At 42.8% G+C, this 15467-nt stretch overlaps 1 protein-coding gene across 1 annotated transcript in view; it reads right to left on the bottom strand.

The window, feature by feature from the left end:
• The window catches only part of LOC139558800 (multiple epidermal growth factor-like domains protein 6), a 103212-nt gene that overhangs the window by 16251 nt on the left and 71494 nt on the right, over window positions 1-15467 (bottom strand). The window contains exons 5-7 of the mRNA XM_071374238.1: window positions 10800-10922; window positions 2514-2636; window positions 978-1103 (exon numbers count right to left, since the gene is read on the bottom strand). Coding sequence (XP_071230339.1) covers window positions 978-1103; window positions 2514-2636; window positions 10800-10922 — 372 coding nt within the window. The remainder of the gene's footprint in view (window positions 1-977; window positions 1104-2513; window positions 2637-10799; window positions 10923-15467) is intronic.

Below are 15467 nucleotides of genomic sequence, written 5' to 3'. Positions count from 1 at the left end.
CGAAAATGCAGAAGTACTTTGAATACACACTGACACAACTACTCAAGACAAAGGTCCCAACTCTACACTGGGCTGAGTATTTTTCTGCATATTTAAGTGCGTTTAACTTGTATCTGCCCGTCTTGGGCTGTCAGAGCATAATGTTAACTAATGTTGAGAAAACAGGAAAGACGAGTGAACACTTCAAATCAGGGTTGTATTCACACTAATTTAACGTCTCATCTCCTGAATGGAAGTCCAACTTACCCTTCCTCCGACATTTTGTTGGACATGAACTATTGGCAGCTATGAATCTATAGTGTTATGACAAACCCTTCAAAAGGACACCTTGGATTCACAAATACCCTTCCCTCAACTCTCTAGATGCTGTCGTGCTTGTATCATGCCTACACTCTCCCCTCTCCGTCTATCCATTACTTAGACATGTTGCAATTGTATAGTTACAGCTTAAAGCTCCTGCAAGCATGGTTATCCACAGTTAGTTTCATGTCTGTATCAGGCTGCTTTCTCTCTTAGCTGCCTGTCACTCAACATGCACAGAAAGCTGCTCTCTCTCTCTGCACTCGTGGTTACTTCAGCCAAAGACAGTGTGCACTTCACTCAGTGTGCATTCACGATCAGTAATGTAGCCTATATTTGTGATGAAAAAGAGAAAACCATATGTTTACAATAAAATGTGACATCACACTCTGTCAACTTGCCCGCTATGCAGTCTTTCTACCAAACATACTTCATCTGCAGTTTCCCATGTCAGACCTGAGATCCAACGATACACTGGGAGAGTGAAAGGAAACGCCATTAAATGTGACGTGGGAGCTTATTTCTTATTTGTATTTAATTGGTTGAAATGTTATTTTCACATGGAGGGAATTTCAGTAATTGGCAAGTGCTCGGATAGATTATTCATCTGTGAGTGAGTATGTGAATGCTGCTGGGTGCATAGTAGTGTAGAAAGACCAGAGGATGGGTACACTCACATTTGCAGTGCTTTCCATCGTCAGCAAGCACGTAGTTGGCTCTACAGCGGCAGCGGAAGGCAGTAGGGGACTGCTGTACACAGAAATGCTCACATCCTCCATTACTGATGCCACATGATTGGACAGCTGGACACAGACAGACAGATACAATACATTTTTGTTATATTGTGGGAGGAGAACCATTGCATTTTCACAGTAACCCTTCTACCCTTTACTCTGCATCCTTTGCTCTTTCTGAAAGGCTGCAAGCTCAGAAGTGCTACCAACACAAACACTGTGCTAAACACCTCAGTGGTTTGTTCTACTTTGACCCAGTAAAGAGCCATCAACAGGCCTGAAGGGCCAATAATCACACAGACAGCGGAAGGAAGGTCCTCAGTGGTGAAGGAAACTCTGAGATGATGAGTTGAAGCCAGAGCCAGCTCACTGACTGATCTCTGCTTTCTACATCTCTTTGCCTCTCCCATGCAGCCATAGCATGTCTCTGCTTGACCTGGTTCTCTGGGAGAACATTAAGTAGAGGTTTTAACAGCAGGTGTTGTTTCAATGGTGTTTTGTTAAAGTGAGGGACAGACTAGAGCTTATCCACCATCTGAAACTCTTAGATCCCTCCATCAACTACACTGGCTGGACACAGTATGCATCCATCTGCTTGATTAGGTGGACCTCTCCTGGAAAGCCATGAACTGGATATGAAAAAATGACTGATATGTTGAATTGATATGGGAAGACATCTGGTGTTCCTTTCCTATTGGTATGCATCTCTCTCTCTCGCTCTCTCTCAAGAGAGGGATGTACAGTATTCATCCCATCCAGTGTTAGAGCACAGTTCCCAGACCTCTGTCAGGAGAAAGATATGCAGACTCACAGATAAGCATCACCCCTGAGACAGTTCACATGTGCATTGTGATTATTAGTGCAATCAGTCATCATCCACTGTGGATGATGACTGCAGCCATCACATAACTCAGTGACACTAGGGTCCCCCTATCTATCCTGTTTCATTCCTATACTCATATCCTATACATTGTGCCAAAGCCAAGAAAAGCAGCATACATTTCCATTCTCAATGTCAGAGAAGGCGCCCTGTGTACATTCCTTGCTGTGTGCATTGAGATTGAGTTTATACTCATGTGCTAACAGCTGTTTTTAAAAGCCTTGGGGCTGTACGCTGAGTCGTGCATCTCGGCGATGATAGAGACAAGTTACAGGTACAACGTAAACACACAGGCAAGAGAGCTGGAGAGTAAGTGGATCTCACACGGAGTTAGGCCAGCGGCCTCTATGAGATTGCCTAAGACTTTAAATACCACACTGACAGAAGGAAATGTAGAGAAGTATTGGCTTTTCAACTAAACTCAGACCTTTCTATAATGTAGTTCCTCAGGCCTATACTAACTCCTACCTGGCCCTGGGTTTTCCAAAAGCTTCTACTGACTAGAATGACACAATATGTTTGTGGTTTGTATATCATGATGATGTTGTATAACATAGGGTTATCAGGTTAATTGTCCACTGGGTGCTGTTGTTACTCACCGATGCAGGTGCGTGCATCAACATGGAGTCGAGAGCCTGGGTTACATTCACAGTGATAGGAGCCCCTGGTGTTCACGCATCTGTGCTGGCAGCCCCCGTTATAGACCTGGCACTCATCAATATCTGCAGGGCCACGCACCACACACACACACACAGAGTGAGGAAGGGAATTTATAGCAATTGTCCTAAAGGTTGTCTCATTATCAGAAAGGTAACACTGAAGAATCAGCTCCAGAAAGCTTCCATGTGCTGAGACAGGAATTTAGACTCAGCTTTAGGAGAAAGATACGCTCCTACATTTTTCATTTGACATTTTACAGACTCTCTTATCCAGAGCGACTTACAAGAGCATTTAGGGTTAAGTCTAGGGCCGGTACGATACCAGTATCTCGATACTCGTTAGTATCATGGCAAGGAAATATAACACAAAACTTAGTAACTTCTTCAGGGAAACAGCCCTTGTTCGTGTTTTATTTTTGACATGGAAACATTTTTGCAATACTGGTATCGTCCCAGCCCTAGTTAAGTGCCTTGCTCAAGGGCACATCGACAGATTTTTCCCCTAGTCAGCTCGGGGATTCAAACCAGCGACCTTTCGGTTACTGGCCCAATAAGCTTAACCGCAAGGTTACCTGTCACCCTCCAAGAGGAAGGAGTAAGATGGATGAGGGTACAAGTACTCCGCCAGTGCCCTAGTGCCCAAACAAACAAATCCTCCATGTGGTAACAACTACTGAACAGTTAAATCCAAATAAAAATTCCTGTACTCTCTCTATCAGTCTCAGGGACATGTCACAGGAGCATTTGGGAACCCAAATCGAAGTACACAAAACATAGACATTCCACCAAACACTGAGATTATAAACAAATTAAGACAGATGTTCTTTATCAGGGAGACTAAACAGGGGAATAAAATACTACTTGTCCTTTCTGCAATGTCATTTCAAAATGTTAACAACTAATTTCCAGTTTATAGCTCATGCAAGGGGTTAACAAATAATCGTACGCGAGCCATAACTGACCACCAGTGAGATCAGAGGTGAACCGTTCTCTTTTGACTGGTAACATTCAGTATGTCGGAAGTTTCGTACAGTCCTTACATTAGGCTTGTGAATCACTATGATGTGAACAGTTTCCGGCCAATCTGACTGTCTGTACAATAAGTAACACACCATAAAATGACTGATGGTTGTGGCCAGTTTAAATAACTAAGGCAGAGTGAGTTATGTGCCGCTCAGAGGAGTTCAGTAAGTCCACTCACAGAGAATTTATCTTCAAGAAGAAACTATTTCAAGAATTCAGCTTAACCTCTGTGAAAAAATGTGTTTTTTAAACAAGAGGAAAGATAGGGAAGACTTAGTAGACAAGTTTCTATAATATTATCCTCTTCCCATTGTTTAGTTCTTATTATACAATGGGTGGGTCTAATCCTGGATGCTGATTGGTTAAAACTACACTGGGGTTGCTGAATCGAATCCCCGAGCTGACAAGGTAAAAATCTGTCATTCTGCCCCTGAACAAGGCAGTTAACCCACTGTTTCCTAGGCTGTCATTGAAAATAAGAATTTGATCTTAACTGACTTGCCTAGTTAAATAAAGGTTAAAAATATATAAATATAATAATAGTAATAATAATAATAACTCCAGCCGGTGTCTATTCCACAAGTTACCACTGGCTAAAGTTATGACGTTGAAATGCCTATCTACTCGGTTCCATCTGACTGCACAATCCACTGTCTCATCAGCCCAGCCAGACAATTTCTAAACTTTATATCCACTATAAAAAGCATCTAGACATTATCTTCCATTTCTTTTAGACTTGCAATTGGTTTTAAATAGCGAAGATTTGTATAAATCTTGCAGTCTGTATCTCTGACATTTGAAACATTGTAGGCTCCTGAGTGCTGCTTCACTGCTTCTCAGTGCTTGAGGTGTCACTACAGACACCCTGGTTCGAATCCAGGCTGTATCACTTGTGATTGGGAGTCCCATGGGGAGGTGCACAATTGGCCCAGCATCGTTCAGGTTTGGCTGGTGTAGGCCGTCATTGTAAATAAGAATTTGTTCTTAACTGACTTGCCTAGTTAAATAAAGGTAAAAAAATAAAAATTGAAATTTGGTTTCCAGCTGTCCCAAAGAAATGAAGGTGCCGGGATGAAACAGACAGGTAGGCAGCTTTTCTCAGCCAGTCGAATTCATGAGTCAGCATAATTGTTATGGATATACACAAAGAAATGTCAAAAGAAAACAGGTCAAACGAAACGAAGTGCAGCTAGTTTGCAGTCTTCCCAGCTTCAGTCTGAGGTGATTGTGTTAGCTGTGTTGTTGGCTAGCTCCTCTGAACAACAGAGGACATTTTCTATGCCAGGTGTATTCTATTGATGTATCCAAATAAATGTCACCAGAAAACAGCTCAAACAAATGCAAAAGCAGCTACTTTGTTGTTATTCTGGCTGCACTGTTTGACGTGACTGTAAGTTAGCCGTAGTTGGCTAGCTAACAAGAAATGGACAAGAACGTTGCCAGCCAGTATGGCAATAGAACATTTAGAACGAACGACTGGGTACCATCCATAGACACAGAAAAAAAAGACTTAATGACTGAGTCGCAACTCTGGCAACCGAACCGATAGAACGAACAACCAGCCAGCGTGGGTAGCAACACTAGATTTGTGTCAGGACTATATCTTGTGGAAGGATGAATAAATTAATCAAATAAAAATAATATGAATACATTAATCAAAATATTTTTTTCAATTAAAATATATAAATCATTATTTTAATATGTTGGTAACCCATTGTATAAAAGTGATAATGCCCTCGAAGCCCGTGTTTGGAGGATATATCAGCACGGTTTGCTGGGCCTCGACTTTGTCTTGGGCCTAAAAACACCCGTGCCAATATATCCTCCAAACACGGTCTTCGAGGGCATTATCACTTAATTATGTCATTGTGTTGTGCTTTGCATTGGGAACAATATTCAATTGTGAAGTCATGTGTTATGCACTACTCGAGTTACTGAAGGCAAATCCCACATTTTTCATGATCTATTTCTCCTTTGTAATATTCAGCAATAATGAACATTCATCACACATAAAAACCCTCATAACAATAATAGACTCCTCAATTGGAACAATAATGTAGTCATTGTGTGCTAATGTCATTACACTGTCATGCTGGCACATCCCCTTTTTCAGTGGTGACTTAACTGTGCCTAACATGATCAATCTTTCTCTTGTCATGCACTTGGAGCCATGGAGGGGGAAATGAGATCCAGAGGCACAGTACCAGAAGGAGAGAGCCCAGAGAACCCCCTCCCCTCCCAGAGCCCTGGTAGCACGCTATGTGGGATCTGGACTGGCACTGGTGAGCTCCATTGCCGTCATTACACGGCACCCCAGCGATGTCTGTCTGACATGAAAGCAGCCTGATAGACACTAACAGCCTGTGACCACATCCAGAACAAAATGTATCACAGTGGACTCTGGGAGGGAACAGAAGCCCTCCCCTGGGGGTTACAATACCTACACAATGGAGGGGGAGATTTTATGAATATTTATTTTTGGCCTTGCTGCTTGTAACCCCAACAGAACAGATTGAAATACTGTATAATCAGAAACACTTAGCCAAGCCATAGTGTGCACTGTGCAGTGGGTTAGAGAAGCATGCAACCATTTCAGTCCTTACTGTACTGTACATCCTACACCACCAGTATTCCTCATCTTTAGTTCTGTCTATAGATGAACCCATCCACTCCCATTGGAGGCATCTTTTAAGATGGTGTTTAGGGACAGAGTACATCCTCTACACATTATACCAGTTTAACTCCAAACTGCTGCCAAACGTCAGCTCAGTTCCATCCAGGAAAGCTGGCAGGCAGATGGGTGCTCTCTTTTCTGTCCATGCAGCATGTTTCTGGTTGATTTTTAATGAAATCACTCCAAAGATGTGGCGCTGTTTCCCTGTGGACCATGGCATACTGTAAAAGCCCTCTAGGCTGGTTTCCATGTCTAGAACATGATTCCACAGAGCATGGTCCCAAAGCCCCAGCAGCCACAGGCTTACAGCAGCCATAAGGCCAGTAGCCATTAGGCCAGTTTTCACTATTCATGGAAAAATAGTTTAGCTTTGGTATTTCTCCAAGCATGAAATCGACATGGATTTCTAGCTGATTCTCAGTTGTGTAGTTTGAATACAAATTAGGATGCACCTGACTCATGCAGCCAGATATAGGACGATGTACTGCATGTAAGATATTCGACCCATTCACATAAACCAGAGTTTGACCATCTTCCAGAGCTGCACTGAAGTAACTCTCAAACTGAAAGTGTTTAGTAATTTTTTATAGTGACAAGACCTGTTAAGTTTACAACTGGAGTCATGTCATATTTATGTTAGCATTACTAAACGTGGGTTTCTACATGCATATTTCATGTCTCTCCACTGATAAGTGGAAGCCTCCACTTCTCCTGGAGTTATGTGGGCAGTGCCGGGCTACACACAAGGGCACCAGTCCATCTCCATAGTAGGAGTAGACTGATAACACTGAGACTTCCTCTGCATTGCTGACAGAACATAAAACATGATCCTAGTAGAGTGCACAATAGTACACCTGTCATCCAACTGAAAATGATGGGAAGAGTTGTTCAGGCTTGGTCTAATGATCTGGATGAAAATATTATATAGGGGAAAGCTTGACCCAGATGACCTCTTAATCATAAGGTATATTTTCATTCAGTTAAAATTACTCAAAACCAACAATAGTGTAACAGGCTTTGCCATATATGACATAAACCCACTGAGATATCATTTATAGGCAGTATTGCCAATGCAAGGGTAAACATAACAACAGAAGTGTGGAGTGTATTGTAGCACTCACCTGGCCCATGATATCCCATGTTGTACCCATTGTAGCCATTATATCCATGGAAGCAGTCAGGCATATAGCAAATCCTTCTATGATAGCGGTGGTACAGATTGTTAGCACCCAAGACTGGATATATATGAGCCCCAAAACACCCCACGAGGAGCATCAACCATCCTGACAATGCCATGTCCAAGAACTAGCCTACTATATATTCTCACAGATAGAAAAAATGTATTTATGGCAAAAAAAAATGCTAACATAAGCCCACATGCAATTTACAAAATGACAACTACAATACTGTTTGAGATATGTTAAAACAAGACATGAATATACAAAAGATCTAAACCCTGTTTTGATTTTTCATTTCAGTCACATCTTGTGTAAAGGCAGAAGAACTTCTTGCTCCCTCTGATTTCTCCCCCCTCTATATCGCTCTCTTTTTAGTCTCTCCCTCTCTCTCTCTATCTGCCTGCCTCCTCCACCATGTCTGTCTCCCATGTCCTGGCCATTTAAGGCACTCCCCCCCTCCTCCTCCTCCTCTCCTCCACACTCTCCTCAAAGTAGCCCATATGCTCAAGCCTATGATCACACATGCTACTATAATGTACCATTGGAATGATATCGTATTTGACAGAAATTACAGTGATTAGAGTGTTAAAAAGCCAATATTTAAAATGATAGTGATTTAGGACTATAGTTGGCAATGCTTTTCCTGACACTTCAAAGGCTGATGTATGTAAAAAATGTGATTGATTTATAGGATATGGCATGCAGGTACTAGAAGGAATGTGAAAATAAGATTTATTATAAAATAGTTCAACTTTTCTTTTGATATAGAAATCTAAGAAATAACTGCCAAAGTACAATATAGCCAGATCTGATAAGTGCCAAGGGTACAATTTTATATTTCGAAACCAAACATCAGAGAAAAGAATGAATCTTGCAGTGACCCCATCTACTCAGGAGCTCAGTGCAGTCTCTCATCCCTTGCCAACACATACATTTAAACAGTGGAGGCTGAACCATGACAGGTCTTCATTGGGTTGAAAAATAATGCATGAACGTGGTCAAAAACGATTGTCACGATTTGTACAAAAATGGCTCATATAAAGAACTCTGAAGCTGGTATGGGGTTATTTTCTACTTATAGATTCTCATTTAGACCCCAATCCCACCACTTGTGTGCGTTGCCAAAGAGCTCTATTTTCATGTCATCTGACCATAGCACCGGTTCCAATCCAAGTGCAAATGTCATTTAGCAAATCCTGGTGTTTACATTTGTTGGATAACATGAAAATAGAGCTCTTTGGCCACGCACACCAGTGGTGGGTTTGGGGTCTAAATGAGAATGTATAAGTAGAATAGAAAAAAAACTACTTACAGTAAAACATGGTGGTGTATCTTCGATGTTATTGGGCTACATTTTTGCTTCCACTGGTCCTGGGGCCCTTGTTAAAGTCAACAGCGTCATGAACTTTACCCAGTACCAGGACATTTTTGCCAAAAACCTGGTTGCCTCTGCCAAGAGCCTGAAACTTGGCCGCAAGTGGATCTTCCATCAAGACAATATCCCCAAGCGCACATCAAATACACAAATAAATGGTTAATTGGCCACAAAATCATAATTTGCCAATGGCCATCTCAGTCTCCAAACTTGAACCCCATTGAAAACCTGTGGTTTGTTTTGAAGAGGGCAGTCCATAAGTGAAACGAAGGATATCAAGGATCTGGAAAGACGCTGTATGGAGGACTGGTCTAAGATCCTTCCTAATGTGTTCTCCAATCTCATAAAACATTTTAGAAAAAGTCTTAGTGCTGTTATCCTCACAAGTTCAGGTATTACTTCTGGGTTTTTAGTTGAGATGGCAGGCCTATTCAGACAGCTCAGCACCATCTACAGAGACTGTCAGTCATACAGTAGGAATGCACTCACCATCCCTATGCTGTTAGACATACCATACACATACTGTATCTTCCTACATCCATTACAGTGCTGTCCACACAGGCACTGAAAGCAGACTTTTTAGGTTTTTAAGTTCAGTAAATATTCTGAACTTATTAATGAGCTGATATGTTTTTGTCCATTAGACATCAGAGCAGATGTCCATAGAGAGTGGTATTACCCCCAGCTGTGATAACATGCCTATTAGCAGTCTTAATAACCACAACATAAAGTCTTAAAAAAAGCAGTCCCCATAGATGAACTGTTTTTGGTTCCATGTAGAGCCCTCTGTGGAAAGGGTCCCACGTATAACCCCAAAAAATTCTTCAAAGGATTATCCTATGGGGACAGCCAAATAACCCTTTTAGGTTCTAGATAGCATAAGTTTTTTCAAAAAGTGTATCATTATTGGCTCCTTCAGTTAGCATTCACGCTGCACAGCATTCCAAACAGGCTTCTCCTCAGGGCTGGGGATAGCTACATATTGAACTTATCACTGCCATGTATTCAACGAATTACAGACATTCTCCAATGGAAAACATCAAGCTGAGCAAAAACAAAGATCCTTGAGTAAGTGGAATTTTAGATCTGTGTGGCTTATTTGTCTATTAGACTTGGGTTCAAGCAGTATTCGCTTTCTTTCCTTTGGAGGCAGTGGTGTTGATGGTGGTAGTGGTAGTGGTGGTAGTGGTAGTGATGGTGGTGGTAGTGATGGTGGTGGTAGTAGTGGTGGGGATGGTGGTAGTGGTGATGGTAGTGATGGTTGTGGTAGTGATGGTGGTAGTGGCGCTGGTGGTGGTAGTGGTAGTGATGGTGGTGGTAGTGATGGTGGTGGTAGTGATGGTGGTGGGAGTGATGGTAGTGATGGTGGTAGTAGTAGTGGTGATGGTGGTGGTGATGGTGATGCTGGTAGTGGTGTCGATGGTATTGATTATAGTAGTGGTGATGATGGTAGTAGTGGTGATGGTGGTACTGGAGGTGATGGTGGTCGTGGAAGTGATGGTGGTAGTGGTGGTGATGGTGGTAGTGGTGGTGATGGTGGTACTGGAGGTGATGGTGGTAGTGGTGGTGATGATGATAGTAGTGGTGATGGTGGTACTGGAGGTGATGGTGGTAGTGGTGGTGATGGTGGTAGTGGTGGTGATGGTGGTGATGGTGGTTCTGGAGGTGATGGTGGTAGTGGTGGGGATGGTGGTAGTGGTGGTGATGGTGGTAGTGGTGGTGATGATAGTAGTTGTGGTGATGGTGGTACTGGAGGTGATGGCGGTAGTGGTGGTAATAGTGGTAGTAGCGGTTATGGTGGTAGTGGTGGTGTTAGTATTGATGATAGTAGTATTGGTAGTGGTGATGATGGTAGTAGTGGTGATGGTGGTACTGGAGGTGATGGGGTGGTGGTGGTGGTAGTGGTAGTGATGGTGGTAATGGTGGTATTAGTAGTGCTGGTAGTGATGGTGGTAGAGGAGGTGAGGAGGACTTACCTTGGCAGGTCTTGCCGTCGTCCTTCAGCTGCTGACCAGAGGGACAACTGCAGTAGAAGCTGCCGATGGTGTTGCAGCACAGAGCCTCACAGCCTCCGTTAGTCTCCTCACACTCATTAACATCTGACAGGGACAGACAGACTGATCAGTCACACAGTAGCATACTTAATGGTACCAATGTTACAGAAACATCAATAGAGTACAATACTGTAGGAGACACAGTGCTTCTAAATGACAGAGCCACAGTCATGACAAATAACCATGAATTCATTAGCATCATGATTGCTGAGGAAATAAGATTGAAGAGTGAGAAATAACCTACAAGAAATGAAAGCAGTGTTTGTTGTTATCCTTGAAATTAGAAAATATCTGATGGGTTAAGTGTATCCTTTTGTTTAACTAAATTGGAAAATTACACACAGCATCCATCATTATGTTTTCCCCCTAACGGGACATGCAAGAACTGCCAGGACACCAGCTAGTCACTTGGTAGAGCCAGTGATTAACCAACTTCCCTCAACCACATAAGTAAAAAAAAAAAAAAAAAAAAAAAGCTTTCTCTTTCATTTAATGTCAGATAGAGTTTAACTCCAATGTCTTCCAGGGATGAGTTTGGGTCTGGTTTGTGAGGTTTGGAAGAGCTGCTTCAAAGCTTACGGAAAGTCATGACAACACTTATCAGGCCAGTTTCCATTTTTAGGCAACATGTTCAATCTCCAATGTAAGAAAACTGACTCTCTCTGTAATCCAATGTGGCACATCAGATTTGTTAAAACAATTATTTATGATATTAGCCTAATATGTCTAGTTTGACTTACCAACCTTATTGTGAGTTTTCATGCAACTCAACTCTCTGAGATGTGTTTCAAATATATGTCATAGTTTGAATGTAACCACAAGCTTTCAAGACACCATCTTGGTAACCATAAAACCCCTGCCAGCGCCTTCATCAGCACATGAATAAAGCACACTGGTCAGATCAGAGAAACTCAGAAATTCAGCCAATAGAAACCAGACAACCAGATAGTCTGCCAATCACATAATGGCAATGCAATGCATCCTTAAAAAGCAACCATGTTCCCATCTCATTTATATCCCTTACACATCCTGCCAGAGCTGTCATTCAACTGACCACATGTATTCTCTCTCCACTTCACTGTATACACACAGACTCAGATCCTGATCAAGTGCTGACAGAAACCCAATGTATCTTTAGCTGGAAAAGTGAACCTCCAAAGGTCATACAAATACAGTACAATCAGGGTATTGATGACTGTAAAGTAATATAACTGTCTTCAACATCACAGGACTGCTTTTCATTCTTCATACCATTGAAGGAATGCTACAGTGCTGTGAAAGAACGGATGAGTGGGTGATGAGAGAGAAAGGGGGAGGAGGAGGAGGGTATTTGCTTGGCACTACTAATAATTTCATAGCCCACTCTATGTCCATGAACAGAGGAGAGTCATGGAGCGATTCTGGGACTGCCAGAGGAAATGGTGGTTAGTTGTTTTCCTATTAGTTCCTTTTAGTGCATTCAGCCACCGCCAGCACTAACCAGCCAATTACAGACCTGGTATTTCTCTCCTAGTTTACAACGTCTGGACATGTAAATGCCAAAACACTGGGCTTTATATTCCACATTCACCAAATATCAAAACAAATGCCTCTTCTGTAGTTTAATGAAATGTTCTACAAAGCATATACGGTGAGGATGATTTTCCACTCAGAGTACAATTCCAGGGGAATAACACATTCCTGTCTCCTGCCTGTGAACAGAACGTGACCTGAACGTGACCTGCAGATCAAGGACCTGACTCCGGGGCCCTGGGGAAGTCCTGGCTGTTTTCATGTCAGTTTCTACGGGGTCAGGAAGAGTGGGGCTGGGGGGCTGCATCCTCCCCCTGAGGACACACACCTGAGTGGCTCCCAGGTTTCATGCTGGGTCAGAGTCCCGCTCATGTGTCATTCTGCTCAATGGGAAGGAATGCTGAATTGCCATGGATCAAGTCCCACAAGGTCACAAGCTTTCCTGTCCTCACAATGAAGACAGAATGGAGAGGGGAAATGCTACCAGTACTGGATAGAAATAAACAGCCAGGCCCATAATAGATACTAACTAGAGTATGCTAAACAAAAATAAAATATATATCCTAATTGGGAAAGAAAAATGAGAGAAGGGAGAAGCCAAGATGTGTCTGGGAGAGTTTGTAACCCTACGCCGAGACATGGATTATTACTATTCATCACCAAGAACAATGATAAAGACTCCCTCGGTGTCAAAACAGGTTCCCACGATGATTAACCCAGTGACCTCTCGCTTGGTGAATGGTGCACAACACACTCACCTGACTCCAGGCGACAGCAGTGGGATGCTTGTCTCCAGTACTGGTACAGGTAATCTCAATCCACATTGAACCCACATTACATCTACATTGTCCCCCAGCCCCTTCATCCGTATCTGGTATAAGAAAACTCAAACGCAATGGACTACTGTCCTGCACATTTTCTGACCTTTTAATTTCAAGAGTTAAGTTGAAGACTCTAGCTACTTTTTCTATACCCCTGATATCTGTCATGGGGGTAAAGTATTTATCATTTCTCCAGATTAGTTACTCTGATGTTGGTGTGAGTTGTAGTAAACTCTGTTCATCAAGTAAAATGTCAATATCCTTCCATCCAGTCCCTGACACTGTCCCTGTCCCTGACGTGTGGCTCAGTTGGTAGAGCATGGCGCTTGCAACGCCAGGGTTGTGGGTTCGTTCCCCACGGGGGGACCAGGATGAATATGTATGAACTTTCCAATTTGTAAGTCGCTCTGGATAAGAGCGTCAGCTAAATGACTTAAATGTAAATGTGTGGACCTCCATAGAGTCAGAGCCACCAGTCACACATAGCCTCACTCTATTATATTACTGTAGGACAAGCTGCCAATGTAAAGGAAAGGGCTGCATTTGCTTTATTACTCTTTTCTCTCAGGAGGTAATTGAAACGGTTCATTGTACATATCATGAACACTGAGCCAACATAATTTGACCCGAATCTGCTCCTATAACCACTACTCATAGTTGTATTACTGATGAACCACAGCTACTTCTACTACAATCACTGTATCTCTACGTTCTGTAAAACTAAGCAGGCTGTCTGAGGGCCCAAAGGCCTAGCCAAGCTTGCCCATGCTCCAGGTCAGAGTTAGAGGCTGGAGGCCTACAGGGCTGGAGCTCAGGGTCAAACTGACTCACCAAGCAGGCAGGCAGGCAGGGAAAAATACACAGCTATAATTACACGTGATGGATATCTGTGTATAGGTGTAGCGTGACATGAAATCTGGACACCAATACCCAATAGTTAACCCCAGTCTCAAAACATCCAGCCTGTTTAGTCAGAGGGTTCTGAATGCTCAGAAGAGCACTGTCCAGAAGGGTATCAATAAACCTCTGGTTCTGATGCACAGGAGCACATGAATGTGTGTATGTCCACACGTACACACACACATACACATACACAAAGGCCTGTGTTCTCTGCTCTAGCTGTCTATTTAGCTGGTTCTGATCAGAGCTATCCCTACACAGTGAGAAGGCCTCAGTGAACTGTCCATCCTATGGTCCATACCATATAACATTTTAACAGGCCACCAACTGGACCTTCAGTGAGTCTGTCCTCCATATACTCATGGCCCATTTATTCTTACTGCCAGCTAACGACTGCTGGCACTCACCCAGACACACACAGCAGCCCCCAGTAATATATCATATCACTGAACGTCTGCCCCTTCAATGTGTTCAACTCAGCAGGATATCTATACATTACACATATATACAGCCACAAGCCAGGACTCACATTATATGCTGCTTTGTCAATTACTACTAAAGTGAAAAAACAACAACACATCAGACAAATCTAAATTGTGTATTTCCCAGGAGTGGACATTCTGTTCCTAAACAAATAGTAAAAAAGAACAGAAAACAAACACTCTTTAACTAATAGCTACATTCAAAAGTGATTTGTTATGAACTCTGCCACATGTAAGAACTGGGTTACATTGGTGGGCTGTATTGTGTGACCTCCTGTGATAAGGACTACCGCCACTGTTCCCGTGGGGCCTGGGTTAATGTCTGAGTAGGACTGTAGGGGTCTAACACTAACACAGCACCGTACTGCAGCCTGATCATATCTTGGTCACTGCCCGGAACATTAGAACATTGATCAAGAGGAAGCCACAGATAGCCCTGGTCTGTTTCCTCTTATGGTCCAGATCTAAAAACATGCTGCTTTCATCTGCCTGACTGGGGTCCCCTCCTTGTCTGCCAGAGCTGCATTCACCAGGGGACAAGCTAAGGTGAAGCCTGGGACACCAGCTCATAGGCCTCAAAAAGGATAGGTCTGAGAGGCAGGATATTAAAACTCCAATGAGGAGATTGGAGAGTTATCCCTGGACTAGGTCAAGTATTTGAACAAGGTGGATTAGAAATACATGTTGTTAGATCATGTTAGGTATGACCATAACTATACCCTCAGACGAACCATTAAACAGGTAAAGCGTCAATACAGGACTAAGATTGACTCCTACTACACCGTCTCTGATGCTCGTCGGATGTGGCAAGGCTTGAAAACTATTACGGACTACAAAGGGAATCCCAGCCGTGAGCCGCCCAGTGACGCAAAACT

Source organism: Salvelinus alpinus, chromosome 2, assembly GCF_045679555.1.
Source record: "Salvelinus alpinus chromosome 2, SLU_Salpinus.1, whole genome shotgun sequence".
In the NCBI taxonomy this organism is placed as follows: Eukaryota; Metazoa; Chordata; class Actinopteri; order Salmoniformes; family Salmonidae; genus Salvelinus; species Salvelinus alpinus.
This window is presented reverse-complemented; position numbering and strand designations above follow the sequence as displayed.